At 39.3% G+C, this 16623-nt stretch overlaps 2 protein-coding genes across 17 annotated transcripts in view; one reads left to right on the forward strand and one right to left on the reverse strand.

Annotated features, from left to right (window-relative positions):
• The window catches only part of cacna1db (calcium channel, voltage-dependent, L type, alpha 1D subunit, b), a 108339-nt gene extending 100422 nt beyond the window's left edge, over window positions 1-7917 (reverse strand). For 9 of the 14 annotated variants that reach the window (XR_011979834.1, XM_072682159.1, XM_072682158.1 and 6 more), the window contains exon 1: window positions 7529-7910. Coding sequence is in view for 13 of the 14 variants with exons in the window: in XM_072682159.1 (XP_072538260.1) it covers window positions 7529-7676 (148 nt within the window). In the remaining variant the exon portion in view is untranslated. Of the gene's footprint in view, window positions 1-7528 lie in introns of all 14 variants that reach the window. The other 5 variants (XM_072682155.1, XM_072682151.1, XM_072682148.1 and 2 more) reach the window with 2 other exon arrangements.
• Window positions 1388-14753, forward strand: dcp1a (decapping mRNA 1A). Of its 3 annotated transcripts, none has more exons than XM_072682161.1 (10): window positions 1388-1529; window positions 2424-2464; window positions 2598-2725; window positions 8357-8423; window positions 9256-9385; window positions 9489-9599; window positions 10463-10972; window positions 11073-11132; window positions 11952-12155; window positions 12854-14753. In XM_072682161.1, the coding sequence occupies exons 1-10, from the start codon at window positions 1395-1397 to the stop codon at window positions 12932-12934; spliced, it is 1467 nt and encodes a 488-aa protein (XP_072538262.1). In that variant the 5' UTR covers window positions 1388-1394; the 3' UTR covers window positions 12935-14753. The 3 variants fall into 3 exon arrangements, with proteins under 3 accessions (XP_072538262.1, XP_072538264.1, XP_072538265.1); XM_072682163.1 differs by having other exon boundaries at window positions 11955-12155; XM_072682164.1 differs by having other exon boundaries at window positions 9516-9599.
• Window positions 14754-16623: the final 1870 nt, after the last annotated feature.

A 16623-nucleotide genomic window follows, 5' to 3' on the forward strand; every position in this document is an offset into this window, starting at 1 on the left:
CATAAAAAAATCTAATATTTTAACCACAGTCCGGTCCCAAACCAGACACTTGGCAACCCTTTTTAGACACTTTTCAGCCACTGTATGACTTTAAGAGAAATGATAAACATTAAGATTGACTTAAACATAAAAAAAAAGAAAAGAGACAAAATAATCAGAGGTTGGATTCCTGGTGATGAGGCCTGAAGAGCAGGGTCTCGCTCTCTAAAGTGGACAAGGTTTTAATTAACCCCTTTGTAACCTGACCTGTATCTCCCTCACGTTTTTAGATTTAGCTGATGTTTCAGTGATTCAGTGAGAGAAAAACATAAAAACATACATTTACAGTTAAAAACAGCTATAAACAGTAATACCGCTGCATAAAAATAAATAAATGCATTAGCCTAAAATATTTCACATATGCAATGTATTTTCACTGGTTTTTAATTTCCATAGTTAATGGTAACTGTATGTTAACCAAGGTTGGGTATGGAATATGCAACGGTTCGAAAACTCACAAGGTGTTTTCTGAAATGCATTCACTAATGGAGGTTTTTCAAAAGTTTCATTTTTAAGTTCCCTCAAAAAGGGAAAGCATATCACGGGCCAATGTAAATTTTCATTTTTCCGCAGTAAATATTCTTATAAGACTTCAAAAGTCTACTTCAAAAGAAAAATCTTTCTTTTGGTTGCTAATTGAGTGTGCAGGAGTTATTTCTGTGTAATATTTTGTAATTGTACATAATAAAACCCTCTTAAATACTCTATTTTGACTTTTTTGTGTCTTATATAAAAAGCCTGCTTTCTGGCTAGAAACACAGCACACACCTGCAAACCAGACCAGCATCATTTGGAATGATGGACCAAAAATAATTCTAAAATCCTTTAAACTTTTTACAATCTTTTTACATTTCTCCTTTTCAAGTTCCCATTTTGGAGATAAGGGTTTGCTCCAGCAGCAACAATATATTTAATATAGTAGACAAGGGATGTGGCTTTATCCAATGTTTGATGTGGATAAGAGATGGTTTTCTATTCTAATACTGCCTCGCAAAGCGTGCTAAGAGTGGTCACTGGCAAACCACGATTGGATAGGATCGTCTCAGACGTCTCCCTGCTTTCCAGATCTGCGCACACACACACACACACACACACACACACACACACATAGTGAACTTTATAGAGAGTAGAAATAGCTTGAAAACTCAGCCATAAGAATAATATTGTTTCAATCAGCAAACCACCTTATAAGAATATGTGGTTTGAGAGGAACACACTGTCTACAATGCCGAGATGAAACACGCGGAACCAGCGTTTTTTGGGGCCTACCTAGCGCTACGTCCCGCCCGGAGAGAAAACGAAGCGTACGGTGTTTCTCACAATTTCTTCCGTGCAATCGCAGGCCAGTGTGCAAGATGGAGTCAGTGAATAAAGCGGGACATCTGATGAGCCTGGCGGCTCTCCAGCATTACGACCCTTACATCAACAAGCTGCTCGACGTTACCGGGCAGGTAGCGCTGTACAAGTTCAACTCGAAAGCGAATGAGTGGGTAAGCGGTTGTTGTTGTTGTTGTTTTGGTTTTGGCGGTGTGGATATCACCTGTGAAGTCGTTAGCCTTGTGTGTGTTAGCCGCTTAGCTCTGTGTTTACTGCTCAGTCTACACGAAGCAGATTTGGGCTTTTCTTCTGAATGATCCGTTTCGCTTTAAAAGGGGCAGCAGTTCGGTTGGGTAGTCTGTTCAGGCGCAGGACAGTAGCTAATTACTGTACCATTGAAGATGAACGGAAAAGTCGGAGAAGAAGCCAAACAAAAGGCTGCTGGACAGCGACTTCACTGCAACTTTACTCTCTCTCTCACACACACACACACACACACACACACACACAGACAGACAGACAGACAGACAGACAGACAGACAGACACACACACACGCGCGCGCGCTGACAGCGACGACACACGGGTCCACTTAAGTAGATATCATGATAGATAAAAGAATTTATTAAAGAAAAGACTCATTAAATCATATAAAAGATCTGAAATCAACGGGATAATTGCTATATTCAATCAAAGGAATGTCTAAGTCTTAAAATAGCACTTTTCTAGATTGATGCAGGCCCTATTTGGTAGTGTTTATGTGACAAAAAATGTAATAAATGCTGTAATTTCATTAAGTTAACCCTCTTGCTTGGGTTGGTTTGTCAGCGTAGCTTCATCAGAAGTTGTTTGGACAGTTAGCTAGCTAACATGTTTTGGGCGCCCAAATGAAGTTAAACACCTGAGTAATGGCGATTATTTTGCTTGGTAATAAAGTAAAAATTTAAATTAAGAACGTGCCAATGTTGTGTAGTTGTTGCCAACATGCTCAGTTACAAGATATTTAGCATAAGCATTAAATGCAAAGCCCAAAAGTGTGATGTATTGATGTGTATCTGTCCTTTTACAGGAAAAAACTGACATTGAAGGCACTTTATTTGTTTATGCCAGGTAAATATGCAGTTTTGACTTCTCACGCCAGATGTAAAGTCAGTTGGCTGTTTTCTTTACCTGGAAGACGTTATGAAGTGTTGTATGAGTTTGTGGGCTAAGGTCGCTCGAGCCTAATTCTGTCTTTCTGCAGGTCCGCTTCGCCCCATCATGGGTTTACGATAATGAATCGGTTGAGCACAGAGAACTTGGTGGAGCCGATCAATAAAGACCTGGAGTTTCAGCTTCAGGACCCTTTTCTGCTTTACAGGAATGCAAGCTGTAAGTGTTCATGTGTTTATTGAAATATTGGCGTGTAGGTGTTAACCCAGCTCCTTGTCTTGATAAGTACTTGAGTTTGCACATTGTTGGGGGAAGCTGGTCAGATAGATAGTATCCAGCACACTGCTGGAATGTGTACAAGCACAGAGACCGGATGCTCTGTATAAGGATAAGTCAGTCGGGTGTATAAAGGGCAGCAAACCACACCTATGAGGCAATGTTACCCTTTTTTTATATATACGGCATTATTGAAGGACCATTAGTGTCTTATAGTACAGTGGATAGTTTGTTAAAGGACCTCTGTCCTACATTTGTCTTGCATTTTATTTTCCTCCTTGAGGTGCATTTATGACCCATCTGTCCAATACGCACAATATGCAGTACGCACAACACTGCCATCTGTGTGCTAGACTGGGGTTTAATTCTCCATCTAGGGAAGCACACCACAGGGTGAGAGTCCTTGGGCAAAACATTGTTACTGTCCCCTGCCTATGAGCATGTTTTAAATGTAAGTTCCTCTGAAAAAGTATGTCCCCTAATTGCCATGAATGTTTGTATACCATAAAACAGCCCTAATTCTCGTTTAAGGAGCATTTTCCAACCTTTCTTGATTCCTTAGACATAAATAGTCTGCCTTCATTACTATCCTTTAAAGACTGGCTCTAAAAGGCATTTGTTCTGATTGTCTGCTCTGAGTTGTGCCACACTCCAACAGCAATCTGGGTAAAATTGGGTTATGATGACTGTATGATTAAAGTAATAGACACAAAGCTTTGCATTTGCTTGGGTGAAAGTTTGCAGCGTCTGCTTGGGAGGACATTTTAAAATCACTGAGTGTAATGGGAATGTGATCTTTATCCTGCCCGTGAGTTATATCAGAGGGCTGAGAGATTTTAATTTCCCTACCAAATATGGGTGTCTACTAGAAGCTGGGGTTGCAAAGATTGCTGCTGGGCAATAATTCAACTTCAGAGATGGAAAAGAACATGAGATACGGTACTCTTGAGATACTGCTTTGCGAAATCCCCCCCCTCCCCCCTTTTAGAATGTTTGTAATTTTGTCATATCTTGTTTCCAAAGAAAACCAAACATTTTTAGTAATGCCTTTGATCTGCCTTATGCTATTGGTCATATGCATGCATGACCTCTGAAGTTGAAGTTGTAGTTGCTTCTTTCCTTTCAGAGACTTGGAGTATTAAAGGCAGCAGCGCAGTGATTTATAAACGCAGGTTTATGCCATATGCCCACATCTGAGGAGACTGATTTATGATATGACTTTAATTTGACCATGACCACATAGAGCTAAGACCTCACATTTGAATAACCAGCATATACTTTGGGCTGTTTTAACAGCTGAATGGAATGCTTTAGTGAGCGCTCTCTCTCTCTTGCTAGACCATTTGATGACATAAATGTACTACACATATAAAACCTTTAAGGTAGACATGGGGGGATAATGCAAAAAAAAAAAGTACCAGTGTAGGGTAGGTGGGCACACATCGTGCAAAATGCTTAACACTGGTGGTAAAAAAAAAAAAAAAAAGAAAGAAGGGGAATATTTCATAAGGATGGATTTTCAGTATTTTCTAAGCCCAAAGCCAAACCTGTCTAGTACACTACAGAAAAAGAGCTGAAACAGTCTTATTGAACAGTCCTCAGCTTTGAGCTTAACTGAAAAATCTTGCCTCAGGAAATACTCCCAACATTGCATTCGCTTGCAGAAAATGTGTGAAAGTTACTGACGGTGTAGATTTGGACGTGCTTCAGAGTCACTTGGAATTGTCAGTTCAGTAATTACACTACTTCTAATAAATGCAACAGTTCTATGTTATGACATGTTATATAAATATTTAATTGACCTGAGGAAACAATCATTTACTGTCATTTCATGTCTGTTGTACAAGCTTGTGAAAGAGATTTGTTACTTTATGAAGACTATTGTTAACTACTGTATCTTTGCAAGTAGGGTAACGTGAGGGATGGGTTTCTTACCCTAACTTCTCTCATTTGTACTTTTACTTAAGATTTCTAGCCCAATTTAGGTCCTTTAGTTATGGATTTTATAGGAAAATGGTGTGTGCCCACCTATCTAGAACTGCACTGCATTGGTGCTTTTTTTCCTCTCTCTTTTTCTTTCTTTCTTATATATAAACTCTATTAAATTCTGTTATAACTGTTACATTTACCCTATGTTCCCTTTTTATTTTTGGTTACTTTAGATGTCCACTAGATGTTCTGTGCACATATCATTTTAAGAACATAACATCATTAGTGATATGAATAATAATAAATTAAATCTGACACTAACATATTATTATTTCCCAAATCCAGATGTCCCTTTGAATGTCAGAGGTCCCGAGCGTCTCTGAGATCTTTATGATCAGTTATGGGGATGTTTTTATGACATTAAACATTCCAGCAGCGGGACAGAAAGGGGCTGGGTTTCCCGAAAGCATCTTGGTATGAAGATGATTCTAAAATGGTCAAGCATCACACAAATATTCGTTCTACCAGTTAAGGATGCTTTCGAGTAACTGGTTCTCTTTTTTTCTATCCATTGGTTTATTCCTCTGCCTGCTGTACTTGTGACTTTTCTCCTGGCAAACAATGGGTTAGGGTCTTATACAGGAGTCGTATTTATTTATGTGGCCAATCAGAGACCAGAGCACATATAGAGTGCTGGATTTGTACCGGTTTGTGTCAGTGATGTCATTAATAATAAAATATGAATCTGATTTTAGACCCTAGCTGTATGAATACAGTCCCAGGGGCTAGTCTCACAAAGCAACTTAAACTGGCTTTCATCCAAGTTTCAGCTTTGAATGCAGCTGCAGTTGACATGTTTTACATAAATAGCTCAAACATTTTCTGTTGGCTTTGGTTTAGATGCTCAAACGTGTGTGTGTGTGTGTGTATATATATATGTGTGTGTATGTATGTATGTATGTATGTATGATATATATATACGTATGGTGCATGTGAAAGTGTCTGACAGTTTGGGCAAAATTTTTAAAAACTCAAGGATTTCCACCAATTGTATAATAAAGCATATTGGGTTAGGATGTGTAGAAGCACTTTTTATTGAGCTTAAGTCACAGGTATGTGTTTTCTCATTCCCAGAAATCATGCCTAGAAGGCCTTGAGGGTTTCTTACTGATGTTTGGTTTTTGAAAAAAGGATCATAAACAAGGTTTTCTACTGCTTTCACAAGTAGAAAGAAAAGTATCTAGAAATGTTTAGAGGAACACTACAATCACTGCGTCAGGGTTTACTGAATTAAGGAGTTTGTTTTCTCTGCTATGCATTATGAATATTAACTCCACTAGGCAACATTTGTCATGTGATTGATGCTGGATTAGACCTAAAACCACACTAAAGAATTAATTAATGGTAAATCACTGCAATTCACTCACAAGACCAGTTGTAATTAAATGAAACCGAGTCAAATTCTCTGGATGTCCAGATATGTTTTGTGACTCTCACACATTAGGTTGGGCTTTATTTACTGTAGTCTCTGCATCCCTCAGTATTTTGAAATGGAGCTGCACTTGTAGACACTTGAGATCAAAAGAGGTTCATTCTTTATCCAAACACTTCAGATATTTGGCTCCTTAGGAATGGGGGTCTTTGCTGGTGTTTATATACAGAATTCAGATGATGTTGGGCTGCATTTTATTTTTATGGGTTTCCATCAATATTAAGACCAGTTATGAAAGAACCTGGAAGAGTAGTATTGAGGACAGTTTGCCTTTAGTGTCATGATTGTTGTGTGTTTGGTGTGTTGATTTTTTTTTATTTTATTTTTTATGAAACCTTTTGGGTTGCATATGGTGCTTTCATTATCTATGTAGTTATACAAAGTACCGATGGATGGTTCTCAAATTCAGTAATCCATCTGTGAAGGTTCCTGATTTCCATGATGGTATGTACTGTTATTGGTGTTAAATGTTTTTGGCAAAGCAGAAAGGTCATTGATTTAAAAATGGAAAAAGATGCATAGCGCAACACAGGTGGAAGAAAATTTTTTGCAAGGATGGATTTCTCAGTTTATCTTAAACCTAAAGCCAAGCCTGAGGAGCTGAGGAACAGTCCTATTTAACAGTCCTCAGCTTTGAGCTAAAGTTGCCTGGCTGACTGATAAATCTTGCTTTGTGAAATATTCCCAAGGTCTCCTTGCATTTGTTTGCTGCAACTTCCAGGATGTTCCACAGCTCTCTGGTTTGCGGGAAACGTGTGAAACTGTCACTGGCAGTGCATATTTGGACTTGCTCTAGAGTCACTTGGAATTGTCAGTTCAGCACTGCACCTAATAAATACAGCAGTATGTAGTAAACGGCATGTTTATATAAATATTTAATTGCCCTGAGAAAACAGTCATTTACTCTGCCATTGAGGATGTCTGTAGTACAAGCTTGAGAAAGTGGTTCATTACTATAGGAAGACTACTGTTAGTTGCTGCATCTTGTGCAAGTAGTGTAAACTGGGGGAAGGTGGTCCTTATACGATTTAGTCTCCTCTTTAAATGATTGCACCACTTCTAATCTGAACACATTTACTGCATGGTGGTAGAGCTGTGGTTTAGTCCTCAAGAAACAAAATAAGATGGGGGTACAGGCCCTACACGTAAAGGTACCTTTACAAGTAAAGGTGCTTTACAAGTCAAAGAAAGTGGTGACCAAGAGCTCTCGGTCAGTAATGGAAAACTACAGTCTTAGGCTGCTGAATTTCTCCTTGCTAAGTGTCTTGTGTGTTATGTTCCACTTTGCTCCAGTGTTGAATTCTAAACAGATAAAAGGAACTTACCTCTGTTTGAACCATTGAAACATCGTCCAAGTGTCTTCTGAAAGACAATTTTCCCCTTGTGTCGGAGGTCGTAGAGGTCAGGATGGGGGTTGGAGGCAACCCTGAGTAGAAGCATCCTCTCAACGCAGTCACTGCTGCTTGGATCCATTCTCCAGCCAGTTACACATGTCCCTTAAAATGCCCCAAAGTTCCTTCTGGTGTCTGGCTTCATCGAGCAGCCTCCCCACCAAACTGAGCTTGAGCCCGGAAGTTTGCGACAGGAACAGGCTGCACTGTGAGCTTTGATCCAGCTCAGATATCCATCAGGACATGCAGAGGCTTTTAAAATGCCAGATAAACAAAGAAAAGTGTACAGAGCTGTGGAAGACCTCCATCCATGGTGTGCGACCAGCCGTGGCTCTGCTGATCATGTGCAACACGAGTTCTAGAAGGTTCTTGTGGGAGAAAGAAGAAGGCGGCGGCGGTGGAGGAGTGGGAAGGAGAGTAAGTCCCGAAGGTCTTGCTGTTCTCCTCAGAGAGCAAGGAGAGGGGGAAAAGTGGTGCGTTATAGATTGTATGCTTTCTCTGAGCGGCACCTGTAAGAAAAAGTTGCTGGAGCTGTCAGAGTGACAAAAGAAAGAACAGAATTCCTCATGTTTTCTTGGCTTGGATCTGAGCTGTAAGGTGAAGACTCTTCTCTGTGCAGGGGTTGTCGGTGTGTAAAGCTCTGATTTGAATATACGGTCACAAAATCTGAGGCAGAGTGATGTTTATAAACTGTAATGTGATAAGGATTTAGAAGTACAATTTACAGTAATTATAATTGATATTCCCTCTTTTCTCTCTCAGTGGGTATCTACAGCATCTGGTTCTATGACAAAGCTGACTGCCAGCGCATAGCACAGCTGATGGTACAGTAAGTATCGAATGAATGTGAATTACAGAGTCTGAAACCTAACCCAGACTTTTTTTACTAGGTCAAATGTAATGTGCATTGCTGCATGACAATATGCGCTGGCTAAAAGCAACGTGTCCTCTGGTGATCGGTCACTGAGGAACCCGCACGGGAGCCTAGCAACAGGTTGAGCTTGTTGCCATGGGTGCATGTTACCATAGCGACCAGGTTACTTTCACATGTGTCATCTGGGTGTATTGAGGCACAGGCACCTATGCAGTTTGGACAAATAAAGCCACATATGAATAAATTGGATTCTGCAGTGCTTTACAGTTGGTAATTATACTCCAGTAAATATACTGTGATCATCGCAAGTGGTCAGCTTTCTGACACCATGATAAGAGTGTTGGAAGTAGGCTATGAACAGTTAAGTTAGCGGCTAAAACCAGATAAGTTAGCGGTAGATACGATTCTTGTAGTAAAATTGGTCTATAGGTAGCGGTTGTACAGATTTAGCAGTACCTGGTTGGAGATAGCACCTTTATATATTTATAGGTGTCGTTTTTTGCTGATGACCTCAGATGATGACTGAATATCTGAGGGTGGGGGGGAAAAAAAAAGTTTGATCCAGTTTAGACCTTTAGTTTTATTTTATTTATTTTTTTTATTATTACTTTGTGTGTCATTTTCGAGTCACAAATGTCTGCTCGGTTCTGTGGCACCGAGAAGGCTTGTACAGATATTCATCTACAATGTGCTACTGCCCTCTAGTGGTGGAAATCTGCACTATTTATGCCAGTGTTTGTGTTGCACTGCTTCTTCTTCAAGCGTGTTCTTTCTTACTGTGATTTAGAATAGTAAAGCAGGAAGCACTGCGAGCTCAGCAGGCATCCCCAGGTCGAGGCAGAACAAATGGTTGTGTGGAGACCAGACCATTGGATATACTAGAACTGCTGAGCAAGGCCAAGGAAGAGTACAACAGGGTAGGTAGTCTTTTTGTCTCTAGTTTTTTAAACTCATACTTGCTCATTTGTTTGTTTGTATAATAATATTAATATTTAATGTAATGTGCATGTGCGTGCATAGAGTCAGTCTAATGAGACTGATCTTCAGGAAAATTCGGATGTGGCTCAGACTCCAGACCCAATTAAAGTAGAGACCTCAAAGCCTGCCGTTACTGCTGCTCAACAGGAAAAGGTACATTAACCATTTTTTTTTTTTTTTTACTTGTACAATACCATAATGATAATTGAAAAAATAATTAAATCAGTTTCTCATCTCAACAGGCAATGTGTGACTAGTACTTTGACTGACAATTTTTAACTACATTTATGTAATTATAAAAATAAAAACTTAACTGTAAACTGCATGGATGCATGGAATCATACATTCTTTTCGGATGCCAATATCCATTTCCATACATATCTACTGTTGAAAAAATAACTTAATAATTAAAATAAATCCGTTTGTAGACATCCCTTCCTGTTATTAGTAAATTAAGCTTTATTAAGGTGCTCCATTCCTGACGCAGATGTTCTTACATGCATGCCCCTTATAAAACGCTGTAGAAAAGCCCTAACCAATAGAGTGGGACACACTGGAGAAGCTGCACATCACCATGCTCAGTGCTATGCATCAGATGGAGGGATTTATAACCACATTTTACTGTAGACCTCTATTCTCTGGCATGATGGAGTGCTAGCCAATAGTTTAGGATGATCTCACTAAAACATGTGGCTGAATGCCAAAAAAAATCCTCAATGCAATTGGAAAGCCTTTTCAGAAGAAATACACTTACTGCAGCAGAGGAGGTGGGGGGTGCATCAACTGTATTTTTGAAACCATTGATTTTTGGAAGAAACATTGGATGGACATGTCCACAAAATTAGTTCCTGCAGGGTATGTTTATGCATGCCATATCCAAACTGAATGAACAAATGAAGTGAGTAGCAGTTCATGCTACACAGTCCCACTACATTTCATTCACTGCTTACCATGTTAGCATTTATCTCTTATCTGTCCCTTTAACTCTCTTATCTGTCCCTCTTCTGTGTGTGCAGCCCACCCACAGTGTAGTGAAGCAGATCACAGTAGAGGAACTGTTTGGCAGCTCTTTACCCAAAGAGCCAGCACCTCCAGTTCCACCTTGCCACAACCCTTCTGAGCCCACCTCAGGTGAAAGCTTCCTCCGGGGCCTGGCTTACGCCCCTCCTCCCCTCCCCCTGGAGCCTCTCCTCACTCCTCGTCTCACAGCCGATCCTGGAGGCCCAGGTCTGGTACCTCTCCTCCAGGCTGGTTGCTCCAGGGACCCCCAGCACAGTGTTTCCCCAAGACTAATGGCCCAGAGTGGTGCAGAGAATGTTCCAGCCCTCGGAGGGCCCCGAGGTCAGACTGGTCCTCCGGCTGCACCTCAGTATATGAACCCTCTTAAAGGGGACGGGCATGGAATTCCCAAGCCAGCCCCAGGGTCTGGCTTCATGCCCAGCGCACTAGTCACACCACAGAGTTTCAGGGAGCCCACACCTAAAGCTCCAACTGTCTTCACCAGCAAGAGCACAGCATCTGCACAGGTAAGGGCTTTGCCGACAGCCTTCGTTATACTGTTTCTGAGGACGATTGATCATTGACATTCTCTCTCTGTCTTTGTCTCTCTTGTTGTCTCTGACGCAGCCTAAAGAAGCAGATACTTTTGCACAGCCTCAGGCCCAGAGTCTTGGCAAACCCATACCTGTAAGTCCCTGTGCTTTAACTAAAACACAATTTACCAGTCCAACTCAAAATGAAATGAGGGATATAATATAATTAAATTATATATAACAAAAACATTTACATATCATTTTATTAAAATGAAAACTGGTGTTTCTAGTTTATTGTAACTAACAAGGTGATTCTTAAGAGTGTAATAGTACAAGATTCAGGTATCAAACATTGAACAGACTGGAGCCAATGACTCCAGCCACACAAATAAAGATGCTTTAAAAGGTTCTCTGAGGACCATGTTTGACTCCATAAAAAGATCTTTGTATGCAAAAGAACATTCTGTAGCATCTTTACCTTAACAGATACAAAATCAAGTTGATGCTCCACTGACTTGTAATGGGGAAAATGGCGCCTCTATCGTTGCTGACTGCACTATGTAACTGGTGAGGTTCGGCAGCGCTTGTGGGAACTTCGTAACCCCTGTAAAATCTAGTAATATTACTCCACCATGTCAGTCCACATGATTCTTTTGCATTCAGCGACTGTGTCTCAGCTTGTCTAGAAATGCATGTGAAGAGTGTCATTTGTTAGGGGCTCAAAGCCCAAATTACCCTTGACTGTAGGGAGAGCCAATGGGCAAGGAATACCAATTCTAGCATAATGCTGCTTTAAAGGTTTATCACACATCTCTATTACAAACATAATAGTAAGTTAGGGAATTGTTTAATTTCTCTTATATTTGAGCTGTATGCCCAGAACACTAAACTGCAAATTAACTGCAACTGCAAATTAATTCCTAATTGCTAATGTTTTTTTGTTTTGTTTTGTTTGTCCTTTTTTAACGCAAAGAAGACGGGGTTAGTAGTGCCAGGATTGGAGCCCTCTTTCTTGCTTTCTCCCAGTGCATTCCAGCAATCTGCTGCAAAAGTAACTGAGCTTCAGAGAAACCCTGCCTCTCCACCATCCCCACCCAACACTCTGGGGAGCGGGGACTTGCCATCAGCATTGTACAACAAGACGCAGCTGCAGGATGTTCTGATACATTTGATAAAGGTACACACAGAGGTTTATTTTTTGGTGTAAAGGCCACCCACAGTGTGGTACAATAGATCAGCGCCTAACAAACTGTGTCTTTTTGCCTGACTGCTGAACAGTGGATTAAGCCTCTGTAATTAATCATATTTACTGCAAAATGAGTTTCCAAAAACCCATTAAGAGCTGAGATGACTAAACGGATCAAATTCCATCACACTGAATTGTATTTATTTGTTTGTGTAGTCCTATTTAGGGATTCAAATTTATTTTATATTTAATTATTTTTGATTTACCTCATAGTAGGTGGACAGTTTAGCAGCTGTTTTACTACAAAAGCATATGATTAGCTACCAGTGCAGGATTGTGTCTGGAGACACAGACTTTTTAAAGCCCATGTATTTAATTAATCCTGTGTTGTGTCATGGATCTATAACTTTTCGTAAGTTAGGTATTTAGTCCCCTTTTTGGAATTTGCCTTGGTATTTATTCCCATAAATGGTGTTTAGGGGAAGAGGTTACTAGTTAACATGGTATAAGATGGCATCTCGCATAAAGAGTTTGTCTTGTGGATGTTACACTTTTACACTAAAGACTTTGTTACTTGATGAAGAATTAATGTTTGTTGACCAGCTCATGACCCTGTGTTGAGATTACTTTGTCTTAGCCAGAAAGAAAAATCAATTTATAGAATTCTTTCCCCATTTCGTCTCTTTCAGAACGATGCCCGTTTTCTCACTGCAATCCATGAGGCGTACTTGCAGAGCCTCTCCAAAGACCTCACCAATGTAAAGCTATAGCCATCAACCAAGAACTCAAGGACTTTTATCAGCCCCCTGGACTCCGCTCAGGAGGCCTGACTCTGCTTATAAGGCAACCGTAAACTAGATGGCATTTAGGACAGAAAACACCACTATTACCAGACTAGCTGCGCCGGGTCCCTTTTGCTGTATCTTGGTCACCGGGTGGCACATCTAAAGGCACACACCACTGCTTTCAATCAGCACTGCTCAGAAAGAATTACAAGCCTCTGGAATGTTGTTGTATAACCGCAGTGACTGCTTCTGTTGACCCACCACTGAGCCACAACGAATGGTCACCAATTATTATATGCAAATGTAGTTTCTGCTAAAATTGTGGGAAATCGCCTCTCTAATTTTTGTTTTTCTATATTTTGTTTGTCTTCCCTCAAGTCTTATGCTGTCCATCTTAGAACTGTCTTTTTATTCTTTATGGTTCAGTGTTAATCATCTCCTGCAGCACATCGCCATGTCAATCATTCCATCATTGCATCACCTGTCTCCCCTTTCTCTCTCCTCCTCACTTTGTCCACTGGCGATTCCTGAGGTTGTGAAAGTGTGCAATACTGGCAACTCTCACAAGATGTTGCTCTTTAGATTTTAATGACTGCTGTTCATTTGGACGAGGGAGTGTCCTTAAACCTGATTGAAGTGCATGGGCCCAGATATGGATATGTTAATGGTATTTCTGCTTTTTTTGGTTTGGTTTGTTTTTGGTAAAGGATTACAGTTAAACACCTGACCTGAGGTTTTGCAGTATTATTTACTGCAATAAGCTTTACTGGTTATTTGCACTGGACAATACAAGTACAATTCATTTAACCTTCATACAAATTCAAGTCTATAAATTGGGCATAATGAGCTATGGAATGCCTTTGCACTTTGTTGTGCGTCAATCATTTATTTATATGGGTTGTCAATAATAATTTCAGTTAAACAGGATTAAGAATAAAATCGACAGTTTAGCAGTTGCTTCACGACAGCATGCCAGTGCAAGGTTCTGTCTGGAGATTAAACTAACTTTTAAAGCACCTGTATACAATGTATTCTGTATCATGGGTTTATAACCTTTTAATAAGGAATTGATTGCGAAATGGATAGTTCAAGGTGTACAGCAAGCATATCTGCACTTGGATATCATATCACCATTTTGGTATAATATGTTTTTCTATAGTAAAGTGCCATGTTAAATGCTTCCACTATGTGGTGCATATCTTTATGGGTTGGCCTTGCTAAGTCTTGGTATCACTGTCTGTGTTGTATGTCCACACATAGAGCTTGTGATTTTAAGAAAGACTATAGAGGTATTACAAGACTTTCTTTCTGTATGCATGATGTTTGTTGGTGGATTTGTCTTTTTTGCGTCAGTGGTTATAATTTCATTTTGTTTGTTTTTTAATTTTTTTTTTATTATTATTATTATTATTTTTTTTTTTTTTTTGGACTACTTGGAAAACCAGATATCTAGGATAATTGAACCATTAGTAGCTTTAAAACCTCAGTAGCATTTTCTTTATCGAGTCCTACAGTGGTATAAAAAGCACTGTTACAGCATTTGGTTTCTTTGTCTGATCTTTTTTTTGTTTTGTTTTTTTTCCCTCCCCCCTCTTCTTGTGCAGTTTACAAACATGTTTCAGGCGCCTTAGAAGAGCATTATTAAATATATGCTAAATATGAGGGCAAGTGCTATGCCATGTCCACAAGTAAGCAGAGTATAAAACTGATCATTAAATTACCATCATTATTTTTTTAAGATCATGGTCCTGATGGGTATGTCTACCTAATTTAATGCTAAATAAAACTGTTACGTCTCCAGATCTCCTGGTCTGTGTTGTGTTGTGTTCTGCAGGCCCTATTATGATCACCCTGTCTGCACTGTCACTCGATGACTTCGTGTAGGTGGGCAAGTCCTATAAGTTTAAGTATTTCTTGGTTGTGATAATGAACTGATTGTCTTGCCACTCATAGTGCATTTTCAAATCTGCAGCATTGCAAACAAATTAATACTTGTGATAGAAATAATTTAAATAAACTGGCCTGAAGTTGTGTATTTGTAATTTGAATCAAGCCATTAATGTGCAAACGTGGATGTTTGGATGTTCATCCAAAGTATAATCACTTTAGACGAGGCAAAAGTTATGTAATTAGTTATGTAATTATAATAATCCTAATTTAGTTTTTTTGTTGCCCATGATTAGCATATGTTGAGTGATTTTAATGTTTTGCCATAGTATTATTTGGTATTTAGCATGGTGGTTGGCACATGACACTGTGGTGGTGTGAGCAGAGGTAAATGTTTCCTATTATTCAGGTTTCATATTTTTTTGCCTAGTATTTGTACTTCAGTGGCACTACAAATGTACTTGAGCATGTTACACTTAAGACAACGCTCAGGTTTTGAACTGATCTGATATTCTGATTCATTTGGCCACCAGATGGCAATCCAACAGGGTTGACGCCATGTACAAAGCAAAAATTCCATAGATTGCAGAAAAGAAGTGTGACGCATGACAGTTTTTTCATAGTTTCGCTTATATATAATTGTGTTTTGGAAGGTTACATAAACTCACCATGATCAAAATTATACATACAGTTAGGGGTGTGGCCACGAGTGGCACAGGGTGGCAAAAAAACAAGTCTTGCAACCCCAATTAAAGTTCTAAGATTTAAATGACAAATTTAATTAAATGATTATATTTATGTTTCAGCTACATTTTTATGAATTACCACTATTCTTAGAAAAAAAAACTATGCCTAAGCATTTTAATCTAACACTTATTCGGATTGGATCATAGTGCATTCCTCTTATTGGCTCAGCAAGAATTTTTTCTGCAAAATTATTGGTTGAGAAAAAAGGCTGAAGCAATGGGAAGAAACCTGACCACAAATCCTTTTAAGTTAATCAATCTGTATGTGTAAACATGTCTCTATGCTGTGAAGTATGAAAAATATTAATTAGGACAAAAAAGACAAGTGTAGTCTTTTTAATTTTAGTCTTTGTGTAGTGTAGTCTTTCTAAATTTTCCATGTTATTTTTTAAATACTGAATAAGATTAAATTCAGTTTGTGAGAAACAGTAAAAGAAAAAAAGTGCTTGGGATCATTGTCCTGTTGCATGACCCAATTTCTGGCAAGCTTTAGCTGTTGTACAGATGGCCTCACATTTTACTCTTGAATATTTTGGTATACAGAAGAATTCATATTTGATTCAGTGTCTCCTGTCCAGGTCCTGTTGCTGCAAAACAAGCCTAAATCATCACCCCTCCACCACTGTGCTTGACTCTACTGATTCTGCTGTATTTGATCTTACCAAATGTGGTGCTGTGCAGTATGACCAGACATCTCCACTTTGGTCTCATCTATCCAATAGATGTTGTTTCAGACGTCTTGTCCGAGATGTAACTGTTTTATGTTTTTTTAAATTTCTCTGAGTTTTGCGCAGTCTGATTTTGGGGTGACGTTGCTTGGACATCCACTCCTGGGAAGACTGGCAACTTTCTATAATGTTTTCCACTTGTAAGTAATCATTCTCACTGTAGGATGATGGAAAGTTTCACAAATGGCCTTTTAACACTTCGAGGTGGTCACACTTGCTGATGATCAGTTAATCAAGGGCATAGAAGCAGTAAGGGTGTACTTAATTTTAACACAATGGCTCTGCATTTTGGCCTAGTTATAAATAACATGAT

This window comes from Salminus brasiliensis, chromosome 6, assembly GCF_030463535.1.
Source record: "Salminus brasiliensis chromosome 6, fSalBra1.hap2, whole genome shotgun sequence".
Classification (NCBI taxonomy): domain Eukaryota; kingdom Metazoa; phylum Chordata; class Actinopteri; order Characiformes; family Bryconidae; genus Salminus; species Salminus brasiliensis.

What these genes read in the sequence shown, in the direction of transcription:
- dcp1a (XM_072682161.1), top strand. Translation starts at nt 1,395, where the DNA reads ATGGAGTCAGTGAATAAAGCGGGACATCTGATGAGCCTGGCGGCTCTC. An exon ending in CTGCTGCTCAACAGGAAAAG is followed by an intron (nt 9,600 to 10,462) that starts GTACATTAACCA and finishes CTGTGTGTGCAG; the next exon opens with CCCACCCACAGTGTAGTGAA. An exon ending in TTCTGATACATTTGATAAAG is followed by an intron (nt 12,156 to 12,853) that starts GTACACACAGAG and finishes CGTCTCTTTCAG; the next exon opens with AACGATGCCCGTTTTCTCAC.